Below are 17,103 nucleotides of genomic sequence, written 5' to 3'. Positions count from 1 at the left end.
AATTAAAAAAATTAAGATTTCTATAATAATAATAATAAAAAAAAAAAAAAAGATTTCGAGAATAATAAAAAAAAAAAGTAAGTTTTCGAGAATAATAATACATTTTTTTTTAGGATTTTTAGGATTTCGAGAATAATAATAAAAAAAAAAATTCGATTTTTTATTTTTATTCTCGTCTAAATTTTTTTTTATTCTCGTCTAAAACACAGACTCTCCTGCTCGCCTCTCTGATGCCCCGGTCCGGCCTCACCCCTCATTGCTATATAACATTTTTATTAATTATCATAATACACAATACTATACTGTACATTATATCATATTATATTAAATCGTATATTATTATATATATATATTATATTGTTATATTACATGATTTGGTTGTTGCTTATGTTATTAGGTTAAACTATGTCATTATACTATATATAATGTTTATGATAATTATTAGACTACTCTATTAATACAATAACATTACACCTAGTTGTTCATTTTTTGTATTTTGTTTACTTTACATTCATCATCTGATGCAACAGAAGTTGTTTATTTCTCCTTGTTTCCTTTGCAAATATGACATTTTCACTCAGCTTAACTCTTTGTTCATTATGTTGTTGTATCTTTATTCTATTAGTCTCTTTGCATTTAACCCATAAATACTTTATATCTCACTTATATTTTGAGTTGGTTGCTCTGTTTTTTGTATTTTTTGGGGGAAATCATTTTACCTTCTATTAAATAAAAAAAACACATAAACTTTGTTACTATTAGGAGCGTCTCGCTGCTCTGACAGCGTCCGCCATGTTGTCTGCATCGCTTTCATTCACGTTTTCGTCGCTTGTTCAATTTGTTTACGTCTTTCACACTGATGTGCACGAAAAGAAACCGGCTCTGACGTTGTCCAACCCATGCAGGCTGAACTCTGTTTTGATATCGTGACGGCAGTGCACACAGAAAAATTAATCGATAAAAGAAGTTATTAAAATGTAGAAAGATATTCGTCTAATGACTTAGGGGAGGAAAGTAAAGTTGTGTAGATATATAAAGATACCTAAAGACTCGACAGCATCTCTGCAACCAACAGCACCTTTTATACGTCCATCTGGAGTCATGTGACCTCCAGGAGGGAGGCGTTTGGGGCAGATATCACTCACAAAGACAACAGTAAGAGGTTGATAAAGTTTATTGCCATCACAAAGCATTGGGGGACAGAGACAGACAGACACTTTGTGGCGTACAGATCAGGGCAGGAAGTGAATATTTTGATCTCCACATGATGAGCGCTTCCTGACACTAAAGGAGCCGCTCGTTGAAGGAGGAATCGTAACCACCCCGGAGCAAACACGAGCAAACAATCTGGTATCTGGTTGGTTTCTCACGCAGGTACTGACGAGTTAACCCCAGCTCTGTGCCGGATAACTCACAGGTCATCTGGCTCTGAGGATCATTCTCTATTATCCCAACTTTGGACTTCCTTCCACAGCTCTGGTTGTCGATTTTACTGTTTTTTTTAACTTGTTTACTGCTCTTGTTTCTCTTTAGAGTATTTCTCCTGATGCAACTGAAACTGCGTTAATTCCACCCAAGTTGTTCTAAGCAGGAATCATCCTCTAACATCCATACAGGCGTTCCACAGTAAAGTGGAAGGTGCAGCTTTAAAACACTGAACATAAACATCTAACCTGGTCTTTTACGCTTCTTTGTGTTTGCTTTTTTCCCCACAGAGACCAGCTGAATGATCGAACTGCAGAGGACATCTACTGCGTGTTAGCAGCCGCTGTAAGAGTCCCTCTAGTGAAGGTAACGTGGGACTTCTAACAGCGACTACATCTACATAAACTTTCACACTCATGCTAGAAATCAGCGATGCTAACAGCAAACCCCCTCAGACGTCACCGCCCTGTTTACTTCCTGGGCGGGGTCGGAGACTTCATGAATCTGGGCGGGGTGGGCGACTTCGCGCCGCGGGACGGAGTAGGAGACTTGGGGGTCGGGGTTGGAGATTTGGGGATGGGGGTGGAAGCAGGGGTGGAGGCTGGAGTCGGGCTCTTCATGGACATCGGGGTCTGGGACTTGGAGGGGGTGGGGGTCGGGGTCTTGGAGGAGGGAGCTGGGGACTTTGGCGGCACAGGCGTGGCTGAGGGCGTAGCAGCGGGCGTGGCGCCGGGCATTTTGGCGTGTCCCAGTTTGGCCTCTGGGATCTGCTCGCCGTGCCGGTACACGCTGACGGTGATCTCCACGAACTCTCCGCCGTACTTGTTCCGCACGTTGATGCTGTACTTGCCGGAGTCGTCGGGGGTGACTTTGTTGATGACAATGCTGGCGAACTTGCCGCCGTCGAACGTGACCTTGGTGTGCTCGGTCGAGGCGACTTCCTGCTCATTCTTGAACCAGGTGACCTCGGGTGTCGGCTCGCCCCACACGGTGCAGGTCAGGCTCAGGGACTGCAGAGGGTCACAGTCAGGTCAACATTTACTCAGAGAGCACTTTAGAGCTGTTCATAAAACCAGCACAGGGCAAGCTTGTACACTGTATAGATATAAAAGCTCTGATCACTACAGTGTGATCGGGTCCCTATTGAGGGGTTGTAATATAAATCTGACAGATAGCATGATGGGTTAACGGATAAGAAAGCTGTTTCTTGTCAATTCCTGGATAATTTGACATCTTTGAAAAGTATACAAGTAAAATAACTTCCTCCTCAATAACCTCTAATGATTTTGTTGCTTATTCTACACACAGTCCTCCTTATTGGTTCATGGTTTCCTCGTTTCCTTCGCATGTTTCATTACTTTAATGGCTGTGAGGTGTTTCTGCAAACAGTCCCTGCTATGCAGTCCTCTACAGAAACAATCTCTCCTCCGTGTTTGGGAGTGCAAAAGTTTTTCTTTTTCACAGGACATGTTCACTGAGAAGCTGGAGGCTGAAAACTCTGCCGCCCTTTAATGTCTCATAAACGTGACAGCAGGTGACGGCTCGTACATCTTATTCTTACATTTTCTTCCAGCGCTCTCTTCGCTGGAATGCTGCCAGGGCTGCACAGCTCCTTTAACCTGCTAACTTACGCTGCTTACGCTATAATGGCTGTTAAATATAATCTTGTACAACATTAATATAGTGTTGTTTTATATCTCTTCAGTTAATGTGAGACCTCCTCACCTTCTGCTCCATAATAGTGACCACGTCAGGCAGGCCACCGACCACTCTGCCGCGATCTGAGGACAGAAAACAGGATTCATGTTACTTCTTCAGTGAGGAGTATCAGCGTGTTCACACTGTGAAGTTATGTAAGACTCCTCCTGTCGCAATGTTAACAAGGTGGAGACGTGCAGAGGGAGACAGAGGAGGAATGTGGAGCTCTGAATCTTTGAACTCTCAGACTCTGACATGCATTTATATTTCGCCTTGAGAGCAAATAACTGAAGAGGGAGGTCGTACATGTGCAGAATGTGAACAACAATAACACAGCATTTTTAAACATTATACACAGGTAATAATGAAAAGCTCTCGCAGCTGATACTCAGGTAATCCTTCGCTAACTGTGCTGCTATCATAGATAATTAAATACTCACTTTTCTCAGCAAACGCAGCTGCCCTAAAAGATGACAAAGCATTGGTTGTGATTAATATAGTTTCAAAACAATGTAAAGATTCATGATCACAAGCTATCATCGTGTCAGATAACTTACTTAAGTCTCAGGTACTCTTCATAGGCATCGGTGTAAGCTGCAAGGAGACAAATAATCTGACTTTACGGGTCAAAGTCGCCAAAGTTCAAGATCATAAAAAAACACAAATACTTCCAGAAAACATCAAAACAAATCCAGAAAGAATCATTTTGTGGCTACAGATGGAGAAAGATATGATTAATTAAGCAAAGACCTTGTCCGGAGAGGTCAAAGGTCCTGGTGTGGCTCTTCACGCCGTCTGAGATCTCAATGGAGTAGTGGCCCTTCTCCTTGTCGGACGGATCACAGATCTGCATCCAGGCCATCTCCGCTGTGCCGCCGATCCTCATCTTCTCGGAGGAGGCGATCTTACTCTCCCTGCAGGTTTTACAGCACACGACACGGGAGTCAGATCACAATGAGGGCAAAGGTCAAAGGCCGGAGCTTCTGCAGAGCGAAGGCTGCACAAGGAGAGTGAAGGATGGCCCGCTGACAGAGTGTGAACTGTTAGTGTTTCACAAGGCTGAGGGGACTGTGTCTGGGCTCAGTTGCTTACTGTAACATCTGAATCTACGAGTATAAACCTCCTCCTAAAACTAAAGAAAAGGCTGCTCAGGGGAGAAGTTTTCTCAGCTAATAGACAAGGTGAGACCTAGACCTTCTTTAACCTAGGTGGGGCCCACAAAAGTCAGCAGAGTGGGAGAGATGAGCGTGTTCTCAAAGAGTTACGGTACATTACTAACATGTGCAATGACGAGGGATTAAGGGGAAGTTAAGTGACTGAATAAACACTACATATAAGACTGCACAATTAATGAAATATTATTGCAGATCATCATTTTGTCAGCATGATGAGTGTGTGAAGGCCAAGAGGGAGAACGAGCTGCTCCCCGTCCTCCAGCGTCAAGTCAGACGTCCAGAACAGAGACGCTGCACAGAGACACCCGATCCACCCAGCTCCCACAGAGGAGTGCAGCCCTACTAAACATCCTTTGTACTCAGTGAAAGGTTTACAGAGGACGTATTTATTTCACAGTAAGATGTTTTTACTGCAGCCTAATGAGGAGGCGTCACATGTCCTCAATCAAACTATTAAAGCATAAATCAGCTGAGGTTCTTGTGTTTGGCAGCTGACAGAACATCAGCTGACATCTGCTCTGATGTGACAGATGGGCGAGAGGCCAGACCGAGGACGCACATTTACATTGTTTGTTTTATGAAGCTCTGCGTTCATTAGCTGTTTGACAAACTGCAACTCTGTACCAAGAGTGAATAAGTTTCCAGATGTCTCTACTTCACATGAGTATTTATTTACTCTGCACTGAGAGGCATTACTGGCGATGCCCGTGATACACATCAGTGTGTCCTGTATGCTAAGGTGGGATGGTCTTCTCTCCAGGAGAGACGTGACTTTCATTTCCACCTTTTTGTTAATAAAGCTCTGACTGGATACTTACATCTTACCTCACAGAACTTCATTTATCGGCTGTTTCAGACACGCTCTTCAAACCGGTTATCGCTCCATGTTCCTGGAGTTGGCTCAGAGCTCGGAAAGACTGCTTTAAATGTAGCGCGCCTGATTCCTGGAACAACTCCTTCAAGTTAACGCACTTTTACCTTTTGGACATTTTAGAAATCAAATTTTACACTTCCAACTTCTATTTTCAACCGTTTTACATTAGTGTATTTTATCCCAACTCTTCCCAGGCCATGAAGGATCCATCGGATGCATCCTTCACGGCCCAACATATCCCGATGTTCATTGCGCGCCAATTCAAACGAGACGGCGGCCGAGGAATACACTTTAAAACGTAAAAGTTTCAACTCAATCGAATAGCTGCGATACAAACGTCAAAGTCACACGACGTAAGTGATGTCAGCTAGTTAGCCGGCTAGCTACCTGTTGCTAGGCGACAGGAGCGGCGCTTTGTGACGCAAGGTTAAGGGTGGGAACAGGAAATCCTCCGTAGAGCAGACCGTCTCGTTTCAGTTCGGCCTCAGCGTCTGCGCAGGCTGTGAACGACTCATCCTTAGTGGACCGCTTGTTGTCTTTAGTGCAGAAGCTGCAGGTTTTTCAGACACGACTGTACATGTTATTCCTGGTTTGTGACCTCAAAACTTCCTGAGCAGTAATATAATAATCTGAATATCTGAGAATAAGTTGTATTTAAAGGGATGTTCTGTGTTTCTGAAAACTAATTACGTACAAATCTCTGGCTGCAGATTACCCCGTACCCTTGGGCATGTTCAAACACTAACACTGCCAGGTGTGACAGGTGTAAAAGTCAATATTTGAGCACACATTTGTACTCTTGTTTTGTAGTAGATGGAGTAAAAACATGCACTGAAACCGTACTTGTGTTTCCAGACGGTCTTCATCTCCTCTGTGTAGTAGTTCATGTAGCACTGCAGCCTGATGCCCTCTGGAGTACACTGCAGCACCAGGTCGGAGGCAGACGCACCTGAAGGCAGCAAACACACATGAACACAGTCAGAGGAGATATGTTTTCACCTGTTCGTGTGGAGCTTTAGGGAGCTGCTGTCTCTCTCTTGCCACTACTTTTTGCCCGGTATCTCAACCCTGGAACAAGCTTCTGTACCTCGTCACACACTTGAGCTTTGACCTTTCACATATTATTCATCCGCACGGCGCCCGCGGCTGCGTTTTCCCCCCGTTCAGCTTTTCTTTAAAGGTTAAAGCACTTTTTTTTTTCCTGCACATTTTTCAGGAGACAGTCACAGCTTCAGGCTAAAACAAGTTACAACTGCATGTTGCAAAGAGTTGGTACAGGATTGAGAGCACATCCTGGGGACATTACTTAAAGGAAATGCTGTCAGGAACCACGCGTGCACGGTTTCCAGCAGTGAGCCATAAAAAAAGCTGGTTCAACACATTCATTACATCCAGTGAACGACACCGGGTTTATTAATCAGCTGATCAAACTCACCAGCGATCTGGGCGAGGGCGTTGATGATGTCGTCAAACACTGCAAACAAAAGAAAGAAAGAAATCACATTATAGTTTGTTTAAAAGAAGCAAACGCTGAATTAAAGAGAGAGAATTAAAATCACCTTGGCCTGAAATGTCGAACGCAGATGTGTCCTTTCCTCGGTCGTCGCTCAGCGTGGCCTTGAAAACGCCCTGATCTTTCCTGGAGAACTGGAAGAACAAACGTTATCGCGTCAACGAGCGGCTGCGACAAGGACGTTTCAGCACGTTTTCAGACACATGCAGGATAAATATAAAACATTAACTACATAAAGAACATGTTTCATCCGTGGACCCTATTTGAGTTACCAGAGGGATAGGGAGAGCGGCGGCTCCGGACATGACGTTAGGAGGAGTTTCTGGAACGATCTCATCATCCTCTTTGTACCAATGGAAAACAGTCTCCTTCTTCACATTCGCCACCTAAAACACAAACACAGAACTCACACGATCAGCTTCACTGAAGGATAAAGAAAGCAAAGTGATGAGACCAGAGAAAGAGGGAGCTGAACGTCACCTTGCAGGCGAGCATGACAGTGCAGTCCTCGGTGACGGTGAAATACAGATACTCAGAGAAATGTGGACCTGAAACCACAAAGAGGAATCACCCGTCAGAGAGAAGAATTAAAACAGATGTGTTTACTCATTTCTGATATACATGTTGGTCTCTGTCAGGATAAACACAAACTACAGGAGCAGCTTTGTCTTCATTTGACGGACACTCGAGTAGAAAATAGAGAAAATGTTCCTTAAAGAATCCTTCATCTGAACCAAAAATAAACGTCTTTTTGCTTGTTTGAATATCAGCCCAGATTAAACTAATTTTATGATCAGTGTTTTGAGACATCCTGCAAACAACAAACACAAACATGAGAATAAAAAGTCTTTAAACTCTTAAAGGAAATGACTCTTAACAAAAAGTAACAGCCGAGCCTTGGTTAGAAGTTTCCCTCATAGGGGGGAATTCACTAAGAATGGATTGCGGCCGCTGATTTCCCATGTGGACATTCTGACCAATCAGAGAGCATCTAAGCTTTTGGTCCGCTGGTAAAAGCTGCCGTGTGAACAGAAACCGAACACGAGGCAAAAAGCAACTTTGTAACAATCTGGTTTTTGATTCGGACCAAACAAACAGACTTCAGGTGTGAATGCGCCCTAAAGTCTGCATCTGGAAGAGGGGAGCCTAACGAGTTTCCTTAAGGCGGATTACCTCACCCTGGGTAGAAAAAAAGATTTACAAATCCGGATAAGAATGAACCTTTTGAACAACCGGGCCCTGATTATAATCATAACTACAACATGTTATTAACAGACTGTATTTATGGACAATCACAACTTTTGGTCACACTTTTGGTCGTGATCAGTGTAAACTCAGCACAGGTGTAGCGGGCGCAAAAGCTGCACAATCCTTTGGTGAGTGTTTACGGGTTGTAATATGTTGTGGTACCTTGCTTCCTGATGTGCTCTTTCCTCTGAAACTCGGCCTCCTTCAGAGCCACTTTGAACACTGCAACAGAGAAACAACAGATCAATGAATGAGGGGAATGATCAGAATGTTGTTTTATTCATAAATACACGCGAAAAAGTCGGACAACTCAACGTATTTTGCTGATGCAGCTACGAGTCGGTATTGAGTATCTTTCAGTTTTTTAGTATTTCTTCTGTTTCTGTCTTTTCCTTTCTCACACTGTAACACACCATCACGTTTATCTTGTCTAAAACTTGTTTAAAACTTGTTTAAAATGATCAATCAGTCAATCGTCAGCCTCACCGTCTCCCACCAGCACCAGGGAGCTCTGGGTCTTGGCCTTCCCGTCGGTGATCTGGACGGTGTAGGTGCCCTCGTTGGCTCTGGTGAAATGATCCACCGTCATCTGGATGACTCCAGTGGCCACGTCGTGACTGATCTTGGTTCCCTGTGAAGAATGTAAGCAGGAAATTTAGATTTACCAAGTAACCTCGGTCAAACACTGATGATCTGCATATTTGCACATGGCAGGAAGCGTTACCTCTCCACTCTTGACCTCCTTGTCGTTCACGATAAACCTGTAGGACACAGACGGGGACAGTTTGACGGCCTGCAGCCAGAAGCGCACGTGACCCTTCTCCAAGATCTCGTAGTTCAGGCCGTGTTTCAGAGGAACAACTGCACGGAAACAAAACACGCACACAGATTAGAGAAGCAGTCGTGAAGCAGCAGCTGATAGAAGAGAAGTGCTGTTCCTTTAACTCACTTGGATGTCTGATGGCGTAGCTGAGCTCCAGCATGGTGTTCAGGGCTGCAGACAGGATGGAAAATAAACAATGTCAGACTCAAACACACCAGAACAACTAAACTCAGACTGATAAAAACAGATAGAAGTTTTCACTGAGTTTGTAGATTGAATGACCTACCGTCCTCGGTCAGAGTGTGGCTGGCAGAGACTCCTTCTGTGTCGGTGACGACCACAGAGTATTTACCCAAATCGTCTTTATCAGGGCTGGTGAAAGTCAGTCTGGAGCTGAGAGACAAACAGCAGCAACAGAATATTAAATACATATATTGGTGGAGATTAAACTGTAACTTGTTTTCTCTGTCTTGTTGAGGAGTCTGCATGTTCTCCCCGTGCATGCGTGGGTCCCATAGGTGTTGGTGTGAGTGCGAAAGGTTGTCTGTCTCTACGTGTCAGCCAGGGTGTACCCCCGCCTTTCGCCCAATGACAGCTGGGATAGGCTCCAGCGGCCCTGAACAGGATAAGCGGTATAGATAACGGACGGATGGAAGTTTGCTGAAATAACAACATCATGAAGCTTTGTCAGGTCGGTCCTCAAGAGGAGAAGAAGACTCATGAGCAGCCTGGTGAACGGAGGGCGGAGCCATCTTTTCTGATGCATTCGAGGAAGTCGGGAAATCTAATCGCTGAACGGCTTTCGTGACACAGCGTCAACGAGCGTCAGCGTCAAGGGAATTTATCTGAAGATGAATTTCAGATCTAGAACAGGTAGCTGTTCGCATGCACCTGATTGGTCAATACTACTCGGACTACAAGCGTCGCAGGAAACCAGAACACTTGCCTTCCCTAAAATCCACGTCACTGCCTACAGATTCTACATTTCAATGTAGGATCTCTGAATAGAGATTATATACAAATGAATAATATTTTAAAATTAAGTATTAAATGAAGACTTTTTACTGTTGCTAATTCAGTTTTGTCCCACTTTCAGGTGCTTTAGTTTCGTTGTTTTCTTCTTTTATTGTCTGTTAATTTCTTTAGAATTTTCCTGAAAAGGGTAAATTGTTGAGACGGAGTTTAAGTGTTTAGTTAGTACGCTTCTAGTCAGTTAAAGTTAATTAAATGCTCTGAAATAACCTCAGATCTTTGAGTAAGTTTTTATATGCTCAGCAGGTCATCTGAACAATGGTTAGATTAAATGTACAGGCAAGCAACATATTGAGAAGATGCTGACAGAGAGCATATCAGACAGAGCCTCTGTGCCTCTGTGCAGTCAATTAATTTACTCTGTAAAGATAATCAAAGAAGCCGAATGAACGTCGAGCTCTGGACGACGACTACGACTACTTACGTTCTGCCCTTCGCTGAAGCGGCGACCCTGGGGCAGTCGCCGATGGGTTTGTAGTTCTTGGACCAGACGAACTTGGACGTGTCGCAGATCTCACAGGCCTCCAGAGACAGGAAGACGTCTCCGGTCTCCTCGTCCACGCCAGCAACGATCTCCTGCGTGCCTTTGAGCGGAGTGGATAACATGTAAACAACAGCATTGTGTTGTGTTATATGAGCGGGAATAAAAACCATGCTTGTATTAAAGGTGTGGCACAGGAGTAATATAAAGCGTGGAGTTACCTGGCAGAGCTTTGGCACAGACCGGCTCGGACACCTGGGAAGCTTTACCGACACCCGCTGAATTGACGGCACGAACCCTGAACACGTAGCTCTCACCTTCTGTCAGACCTGACACCTGCAGGAAACCAGGGAAACATCTTCACGTGTAAAGAGTGACACGACGATTACAGATAAAAAGCTTATGTTTCTAATTAAGTCGGTGTCCTACCTTCAGGTAACGGTGGCTCACAGCTTCCTGAGTCAGAGTGGCAAACTCTGAGGAGCCCTTCTTGGCCATGTCCACCAAATATCCAGTGACTGCACCCGCTCCGGTGTAGATGGGAGCCTTCCACAGGAGGACCAGGGATGAGCTTCTCACCTCACTGAAGCTCAGGTCGTAGGCGGGGCCTGGAGGTGAGATCAAATATAAACCATGAGCAGGACCAGAACAAGAACAAGCCTTGGGTTTGATTGAATCACTCTCTCTGTCCATCATTCGTCTCTTTCCTGTCTGTCTGTCAGCGTCACATAAAACGCTGCGGGATTAGACGAGCAGGTCAAGCTAATTAAACAACAGGCGACAATATACATCAAAACATACATCAACAATCATTGAGAAGGTAATAAAAAGGCCAACTTCTTACTCTACCCTGTAATAAAATGTCGAGTTGTAACTTGTGTCGTGAAGCGTGCAGCAAGTGTGTGCTCGGGTAGGTAAGAGAGACTGCAGAAAGACGGTGAATGTGAGCGGAGCAGAAAGAAAGGTTGGGAATGAAGGTGTCAATCAGGCAGTGGGTTTGTATTTAACATCGTCCCCGGGGCTTCACTCAGAACGTTTGAGGCTCAACAGAACGTGGCGACCGCCTATGTCGCCTTTGCCTTTAGTCAGCCCTGACCTCGTTTAAAGTAAAGCAGCAGATGTGACATAGACTTTACATCCTGTGAAAACCAACAATGTTCAGGGTGCCTGAAGGCTCAGCTTCGATTTACCACCCTCACCTGTGGTCATGAGCTTTGGGTAGTGACTGAGATACAAGCAGCTGAAAAGAGTTTCCTCTGCAGGGTGTCTGAGCTCAGCTTTAGAGAGAGGAGCTAAGACATCCGGAGGGAGCTCGGAGGAGAGCCGCGACTCCTTCACATCGAAAGCAGCCAGTTGAGGTGGCTCGGGCATCTGGTTAGGATGCCTCCTGGGCGCCTCCCTGTGGAGGTGTTTCGGGCACGTCCAACTAAGAGGAGACCCCGGGGCAGACCCAGAGCTTGTTGGAGGGATTATATATCCCGTCTGGGCTGGGGACGCCTCGGGATCCCCCAGGAGGAGCTGGAAACGTTGCTGGGCAGAGGGACTAACTTGCTTAGATGCTGCCACTGTGACCAGGCCCCGGATAAGTGGAAGATAATGGATGTTAACTCAACCTACTGCAAAGTGTTAGACCTTATCAGCAGCTGGGACACTGGATTGACTCGAGGACTAAAAATAGAAGTAAAATTCTTCGTCACACATCTTATCTGGCTTCCTGTTTGATGACATCTGCGCTCTAATTCACTCATTTAAAGAGTACAGAAGGACAGAGAGCTGATGGTTCTCTTACCGGGCTCCTCCATGGTCCAAGCTTCACATTTCATCGCGGCGCTGGGAGCTGAGGGCACGCCGACACCGGCCATGTTACCGGCCTGCACCTTGAACTCGTAGAAGGTTCCGTCTGTCAGATTGTCGACCTGAAGAGACACAGTGAAGGTTATTAGAGTCAGCGAATAAATCATGAGATCCTGAATCTAAAGGTCTGTGAAGAAAAGGTCTCACGGTGCAGATCCTCTCTGTGACGGCCGACTGGTTGACCTCCTTCCACACCAAGGTGTCGGCGTTCCTCTTGTCCACGTAGTAGGAGTTGACCTTGGAGCCGCCGCAGTGTTTGGGACTCTTCCAGGCGATGGTCATGGAGGAGCCGTCGCTGCTCAGCAGGGTGATGCCGTAGGGAGCGCTGGGAGTCGCTGAATCACATTTAATGTTTAATCTTTAATATGCATTTAAAGAATATTTTGCATGGTTGTTTTTTTGAATAAGAAAATATCTGTGTGTTTTATTATTTCAGGATACTGTGAGCTATTCATGCATCTTATCAGGAATGTTTTAGCACCTGTGAAGAACGACTGTACTGCAGTTTATATGGTGAAATAAGTGTTTCCAACAACAACACTTTGTGATCTCTGGCACCAAGCAGTGCACTTTAATACTGCTGTGTGAGGTGATGCTGACAAACACATAATGCAAAGTGGAAGTGGACGGGTCGGGAGCAGTGGGTGAGTCCGGTGGTAGAGAATGAACACACCTTTTCATACATACCGTACTCCACCCCTTTCCCTGGATAGATTAATACACCGTTAATGATGTTCAACACTGTCACCTTGTGTTTTCAGCCACATATGTGGCCAAGCTTTTCACTAACAGAACCCTTATTTAGCTCGAGGGATACGTAAACAGTAGCATGTAATAAAGGTGCTGTTGCTCTTACCGAGGGCCGGCTCCACAGCGATGGGAGACGACTCCTGAGACTCGTCACTGAGGCCGAAGACGTTGACGGCTTGGACGCGGAAAACGTAACTCTCTCCGGGGATCAGACCGTGGACCACAAACCTGACACACAAACATGTTTAACCTTTTTATTCTTGATGCATTTAAAAATAGTTTTTTTCAGACGACCTAAAAGAGTTTGGAATTATTTTCATCCACAATCACTTTGATCTTGGGTGCATGAAAATCCAGACAAAAGGCTCTTTGATACATTTTTTTGGCCTTTTGTGTCTTTACTCAGAGAAACAGGACAGTGGAAAGTGTCTGAAAGGGGAGGAGAGAGTCTGTCGAGCCTGTCGTCTCTGCTTATAGGACGCACGATTTACCTGCTGAGCTAAACCGGCGCCATAAAGGTGACAATTTGCTCCGCCTATCGTCCTCACGCATCTTTAGCTCTCACCTGGTGTGTTTGAAGGGCTTGTGGTTGCAGGGGAACCACTCCTTGGATCCGACGACGCGGCCGTCGATGTAATAACCCATCAGGTTTTTCAGAGCTTTGGGAGCTTCCCACTGAACAAACACGGACGACTTGGTGTTTCTGGTGGCAACAATCTGACCGGGGGCAGAGGGGACGCCTGTGCAGGGGAAAGATGTTATCATCAAACACTATAGTGATATTATATCTGCTAAAATTAACAGTTTAATTTAGGATCACCTTCAGTTCATGTGCTCAAAGAAAAACGTTTTATTTATCTTTATGTAGAAGAAACAAACAAATTCAGCACATTAGGATTCAGACAACCTCACATCAGCTGTCACTCACAGGAGTTAATTACCTGACCTTCTGTACCTGTAAACGTTACTCTCTGTAGGTCTGCTGCACATTTTTTACTGGCTTACACACTGACTGCTACTCATAACACATGCTTTACTTTGAGGTGTGTGCACGTGGTGTTTCCCATGAAACATGTGGGGTTAGTTTTTAACATGAAACGATGAAACAACAGCGTGAAGTTAGAGGGCGTTGGATTTGATTTGTTTGTCTTGGCTTACACACAGAATCTGAGCACATTTAGCTGCTGATGGAGCTGAAGTTGCTGCAGGGAAATATCTTGTGGCTTTAATGGCAAAATTTTGATATAATTAACTGCATTTGACATATAATAAATGAAAGATCTTTGACCTAAGGATACAGGTTGACAAAAAAGAAGAGTCGGACATATCAGGTCAGAATTTAAAGGTACAGCATCTTCCTCTGGATAAAGTCTTTCCCTCTGGTTCTACACTTACACAATGCAACAAGAACTGTTTACAAATATCAGGTATTTTTCTTCTTGCTCAGCCATTCACTCATGGTTAGGAAAAACACACACACAGTGGAAGAGTGAACAAAGTTGTGCCTTTAAAAACTGTACATACCAACCGGCAGCTCTGCACCTGCAACATACAGTGATTCACTTTGAACAAAAAGGTCTGTTTCAGCATATGTTTGTTTGGGGAAACATTTGTGTGTAAAAACTCTTTTGTTTTATACAAACATATAAATGTTGTTTTAGAGGCCGCTCTGATTTAAGAAAGTGATTCAGTTTTTGCATCGTTTAACCTTTATTGTTTTCTTTCTACTGTTTTGTCTCTTTTCTTTTTCCCCTCTGTAAACAGATCGACGCCAGATTTACCGGACTTCTGTCGGCGGATTGATATGACTACAGTTAGTCCTGTTGCGATTAGAGCTGCATCCCTAGCAACGGTCTGTTCTTCATAGCAACGGTCTGCTATCGAGAAATAACAGACCTCGGAATGCAGTAATGAATCAGAATCAAGTATTTAACACAGAAGTGAAATCTGTGTAAGAGCACATACTCTCTATGGGTAAGACTATGAAAATATACAAGTTAAGGACAAAGATATTGATAAATGTAAAAATATAGAATAGATAAAGTTAGCCAAAAGTTCAGCATGTTATCCTAGCTTAAGCTCACGTAAAATGTTCTTTTGTTTCAAACTGTTTCAGAATTTTTTTTAGCACAGAAACGATCCCGCAGTCCTCCTCTGCGGCGTCTCTCTGCCTGTAAGTGTGGTTTTTGTTTATTTTTAGACTTTTTGGTGTGAGTGAGGAACGCTTGGTGTGTTCCCTGCTGGATCGTTGTGCCTCAGGTCCAGCTCTAGTTTAGCCTTTCTGCCTGCCTGCCACCTTCTCCTTGTCTCCATTTTGCCCGCCTGCCCAGCCACTCCATCAGGTCGCTCCATCACTCCCCAGCCCAGGACCCCCACCAGCTACCCCTTCATGATCCCCTGCCAGCTTTACTTAATCAAACACCTTTTTGACACCTTACCTGTTGTCAGTCTGCATCTGGGTTCAGCCTTTACTGGTGACACACACAATATTTTAAATACATAAAAAGTTGTTTTTTTTGCATTAAACTGACAAAAAAAAAATCAAAAAGTTGCAAATTAAAGATATTTTTTTAATTTCCTATAAACTTGTCTTAATTTTTTTATTGTTTTTCTTACAAACGCACCAAAATGTTTAAAATCTCATCGTCAAATGAAGAAATGCTCTTTGGACATCTTTTGTCCATTTTGTATTCGGAGACTAAAAAGAACATGAAAAGCTTTCACTCAGACCCTTTAAGGTCTTCATGGTGTTTTTGACCCTCCAGAATATTGAAGTTAGATATAAAATATTTGGCACTATGTTTGCACTAACATTAGAACAAAATAAAGGATAATATAATGTGTGGATTGCATTGCATGTCTGTGCACTAATTGGAGCCCTTACCGTCCTGATCGACCTTTTGGACGGGCTCGGAGGGCTCGGAGGCCTCGCTGGAGCCGTACATGTTGACCGAATACACTCGGAACTGGTACATTTGCCCGTCTTGCAAATCAAATACCGGGTAACGGGGGGAGGAAAGTGTGACTGCTGTGTTGATCCGCTGCCATGCTCCAGTGCCTGCTAAGCACTGTGGGAGAGTCGGGGAGAGTCGGGAGGGGAGGGGGGAGGCATGAGAAGGTACAGCCACCTGAGATCACCTCATCAGTGTAGCACAAACACGAAGGGGAGCTTTCAGGGTACAGATGAGGTGTTGTTGCATTGCTGGGGCTCATTTTGATTTTAGTTTGGTCAGGCAAAAGTAGATCATGGATGTGAAAGTCTCAAACATCCAGAGGAGGAAAAGAAATGTCTCCGACTCGCTGCCTTTGATGCATGCTTTCATTTATTTACTTGTTTATCTTTGATTCTTCTGACTGGTCCAAACATTTGATCTGTTTTATTTCCTCTGATGTGACGTCGTCTTCTAATCATCTTTTATTCTTTTGTATTACTTTATTGCTTTAAGTGCCTTTCCTATGTTTACCTGTCTTATCGCTTTTATTGTTTTTATTCATGTTTATTCTTGTTGACCTTTTGCGTTGGCATGCGTCTAGACTACTCTCTGTTTGGCCTGATTAGTGACTCTGTCTGTTGTAAACATCTGTAATTAAAGGTGCTTTATAAACAAAGGTGTTATTGTGTCTAACCTCACTCTCTCCTCCACTCACTTCCTGTCACCTTCACTGTCCTGAGAAAGGCAAAAGGCCAAACATGAATATAAATAAAAACAAAAGCATGAAATGCCCTTTTACTGCTTTTCTCTTACATTGCTTCTCTTGCTTTTATTGTTTTATAGCCCTTACTGGTTTTTATTTATTTATTTGTTTTGTTGCTTTTACAGATTTATTTCTCTTTTTGCTTCATTTCCTCTCTTTTATCTTGTTATTGTTTTTGTTATTTTATTTTAATTTATTGTTTCTGCTTCTTCCTGTTTGTCCCCTCGGTCTCGTGCCTGGCCATGCTGTGTGGGTTCTCCTGTTGTTGGGTTCTGTGCTTTGTTCTTGTGATCTGCTGGTTTCCTGCTTTGCTTCGTTGTCAAAGCACTTTGTAAACTCTTGTTTTTAAAGGTGCTATATAAATAAAGTTATTATTATTAAATGTGAAGGCATAAAAAAAAGGATAAAACTAGACACTAAATAAAGAATGTGCACATTTATCTGCATGCATGCAGTTACCAAAATATCTATACCAATACCAGTTGTGGCACTTCCAAACTTATTATCTATGATGTACGACATGGATCAGTGCTC

The 17,103-nt window shown here is 43.9% G+C and overlaps 1 protein-coding gene across 2 annotated transcripts in view; it reads right to left on the bottom strand.

The window, feature by feature from the left end:
* Nucleotides 1-1,167: 1,167 nt before the first annotated feature.
* Nucleotides 1,168-17,103, bottom strand: part of myom2a (myomesin 2a) — a 33,893-nt gene continuing 17,957 nt past the window's right edge. Inside the window, exons 15-37 of one of the 2 annotated variants that reach the window (XM_069665513.1) lie at nt 15,758-15,941; nt 13,439-13,613; nt 12,980-13,101; nt 12,271-12,458; nt 12,059-12,185; nt 10,699-10,877; nt 10,491-10,605; nt 10,213-10,372; nt 9,043-9,149; nt 8,883-8,927; nt 8,658-8,794; nt 8,420-8,564; nt 8,096-8,155; nt 7,166-7,233; nt 6,958-7,071; nt 6,732-6,819; nt 6,608-6,646; nt 6,016-6,121; nt 3,874-4,037; nt 3,681-3,717; nt 3,564-3,586; nt 3,151-3,206; nt 1,168-2,435 (exon numbers count right to left, since the gene is read on the bottom strand). In XM_069665513.1, the coding sequence (XP_069521614.1) occupies nt 1,896-2,435; nt 3,151-3,206; nt 3,564-3,586; nt 3,681-3,717; nt 3,874-4,037; nt 6,016-6,121; nt 6,608-6,646; nt 6,732-6,819; nt 6,958-7,071; nt 7,166-7,233; nt 8,096-8,155; nt 8,420-8,564; nt 8,658-8,794; nt 8,883-8,927; nt 9,043-9,149; nt 10,213-10,372; nt 10,491-10,605; nt 10,699-10,877; nt 12,059-12,185; nt 12,271-12,458; nt 12,980-13,101; nt 13,439-13,613; nt 15,758-15,941 (2,979 nt within the window). In that variant the 3' untranslated portion in view covers nt 1,168-1,895. The remainder of the gene's footprint in view (nt 2,436-3,150; nt 3,207-3,563; nt 3,587-3,680; nt 3,718-3,873; nt 4,038-6,015; nt 6,122-6,607; nt 6,647-6,731; nt 6,820-6,957; nt 7,072-7,165; nt 7,234-8,095; nt 8,156-8,419; nt 8,565-8,657; nt 8,795-8,882; nt 8,928-9,042; nt 9,150-10,212; nt 10,373-10,490; nt 10,606-10,698; nt 10,878-12,058; nt 12,186-12,270; nt 12,459-12,979; nt 13,102-13,438; nt 13,614-15,757; nt 15,942-17,103) is intronic. The other variant, XM_069665514.1, reaches the window with a different exon arrangement.

The sequence above is a fragment of the Semicossyphus pulcher genome, unplaced genomic scaffold, assembly GCF_022749685.1.
Source record: "Semicossyphus pulcher isolate SPU_LCO1_2020_fin unplaced genomic scaffold, fSemPul1.0.p SCAF_17, whole genome shotgun sequence".
NCBI lineage: Eukaryota > Metazoa > Chordata > Actinopteri > Labriformes > Labridae > Semicossyphus > Semicossyphus pulcher.
The sequence above is the reverse complement of the archived record's forward strand: the minus strand, read 5'-3'. Positions and strand labels throughout refer to the sequence as shown.